Consider the following 1318-nt stretch of genomic DNA (forward strand, 5'->3'; position numbering starts at 1 on the left):
GTTAGTTTCTTACCACCAAATAATGTTTTCCCTCACAAATTTTGATGTGTCTGCCTCACGGTACTACAACTTTCCATGTGGACTAAGGACTAAACTGAGCATGTGCAGAGTGAATCAGTTGAGTCCTAACTTGTTCCTGATTTGAACAATTGCAAGTGTTACAACTGACCCGTGTTACAATTGTCCCCCGTCTCCCCTATATAGCTATTGAAATTTATAAAATATGTGCATGGCAGTGGGTCCAAAACTGCTCTTGATATAATACATGTTATGCTCTGCAATAGAAACTGCTATTCCAAAATAAAAAATAAAAAAAGATTAAACAGAGATAGAAGTTCATTTTTGGAAGTGCTACCAAAGCAGCTGTGGGTCTTTACGGGTTAAAACATAATAATGTAAATCTGGCGCTGAGACACAAACTTTAAAATGAAGGTATTTATTTATTTATCAAATACAATTCTGATTAAGGTTATGGATTCCTCAAGTAAGAGTGTGGACCAACCCAGAGCAGACCAACCTCGCAAATGAAAGCGACTGCGTTTAGAGCAGCCATGAAGAGCACACCTACACCAACAGAACAGAAGAGGACATCTGAGAAGAAACATGCCTGCACTTGAACGTCACAGCTCCAGGAATGCCTTTGGTGATTCTTCAGATAATCAAATCAGACTATTATGGTCCCGAGGTAAGTCTGTAAGATTCTATATTTATATATGAGCACAAAAACTAAAGGAAAGGAAAATGGCACCACGCTGCGCCGGTACCGCTGGCCTCCACCGCTGTTCTTCTCCGTCTCTGCTGATGTTTTTATCCACAAAGCGACTTGCAGTTACAACACATGTTCAGGTTTTTCTTGACAAGGAACTCGCAGGTGGAGGCCCGCTCCAGGATGACGGGGTCTCTGCTGTAGATGTGGTCTGTGGGGGGCAGCCCCTGGCACACAGTGTACTTGTCCAAGTCCAGCAGCAGGTTGACCACGTCTGTGAGGGAGCTCAGGTAGGCCGGGTGGTCGTCGTAGAGCGGGTGGGTGGGGAGGAGCGGCTGCCTCTGGACGGTCACCTGATAGCAGAAGCCCGGGTCGATCAGCACCATAGTGTCCGTCATGTTGGATTCTTTAGAACACTGCATGAGCTGCAGCTGCGGACCCTCCACCATGATGGCGTACCACAGTATGGGCAGCACGGACGAGCGCAACGACTTGAGCAGTTTCATCAGCTGGTTTTCAATTTCTGCGCCACCTTCTGTTGGATTATCCGCCAAACTGAAGATCTGCGTGATCTGCACAGAACAGCAGCACATGAGCGCAGTTTGTATCTGA

At 46.1% G+C, this 1318-nt stretch overlaps 1 protein-coding gene across 2 annotated transcripts in view; it reads right to left on the reverse strand.

Moving 5' to 3' along the window:
- Positions 1-417: 417 nt before the first annotated feature.
- The window catches only part of mbd1b (methyl-CpG binding domain protein 1b), a 14213-nt gene continuing 13312 nt past the window's right edge, over positions 418-1318 (reverse strand). For both annotated transcript variants that reach the window (XM_030133763.1, XM_030133762.1), the window contains exon 17: positions 418-1278. In XM_030133763.1, the coding sequence (XP_029989623.1) occupies positions 808-1278 (471 nt within the window). In that variant the 3' untranslated portion in view covers positions 418-807. The remainder of the gene's footprint in view (positions 1279-1318) is intronic.

The sequence above is a fragment of the Sphaeramia orbicularis genome, chromosome 5 (genome assembly GCF_902148855.1).
Source record: "Sphaeramia orbicularis chromosome 5, fSphaOr1.1, whole genome shotgun sequence".
Taxonomy (NCBI): Eukaryota; Metazoa; Chordata; class Actinopteri; order Kurtiformes; family Apogonidae; genus Sphaeramia; species Sphaeramia orbicularis.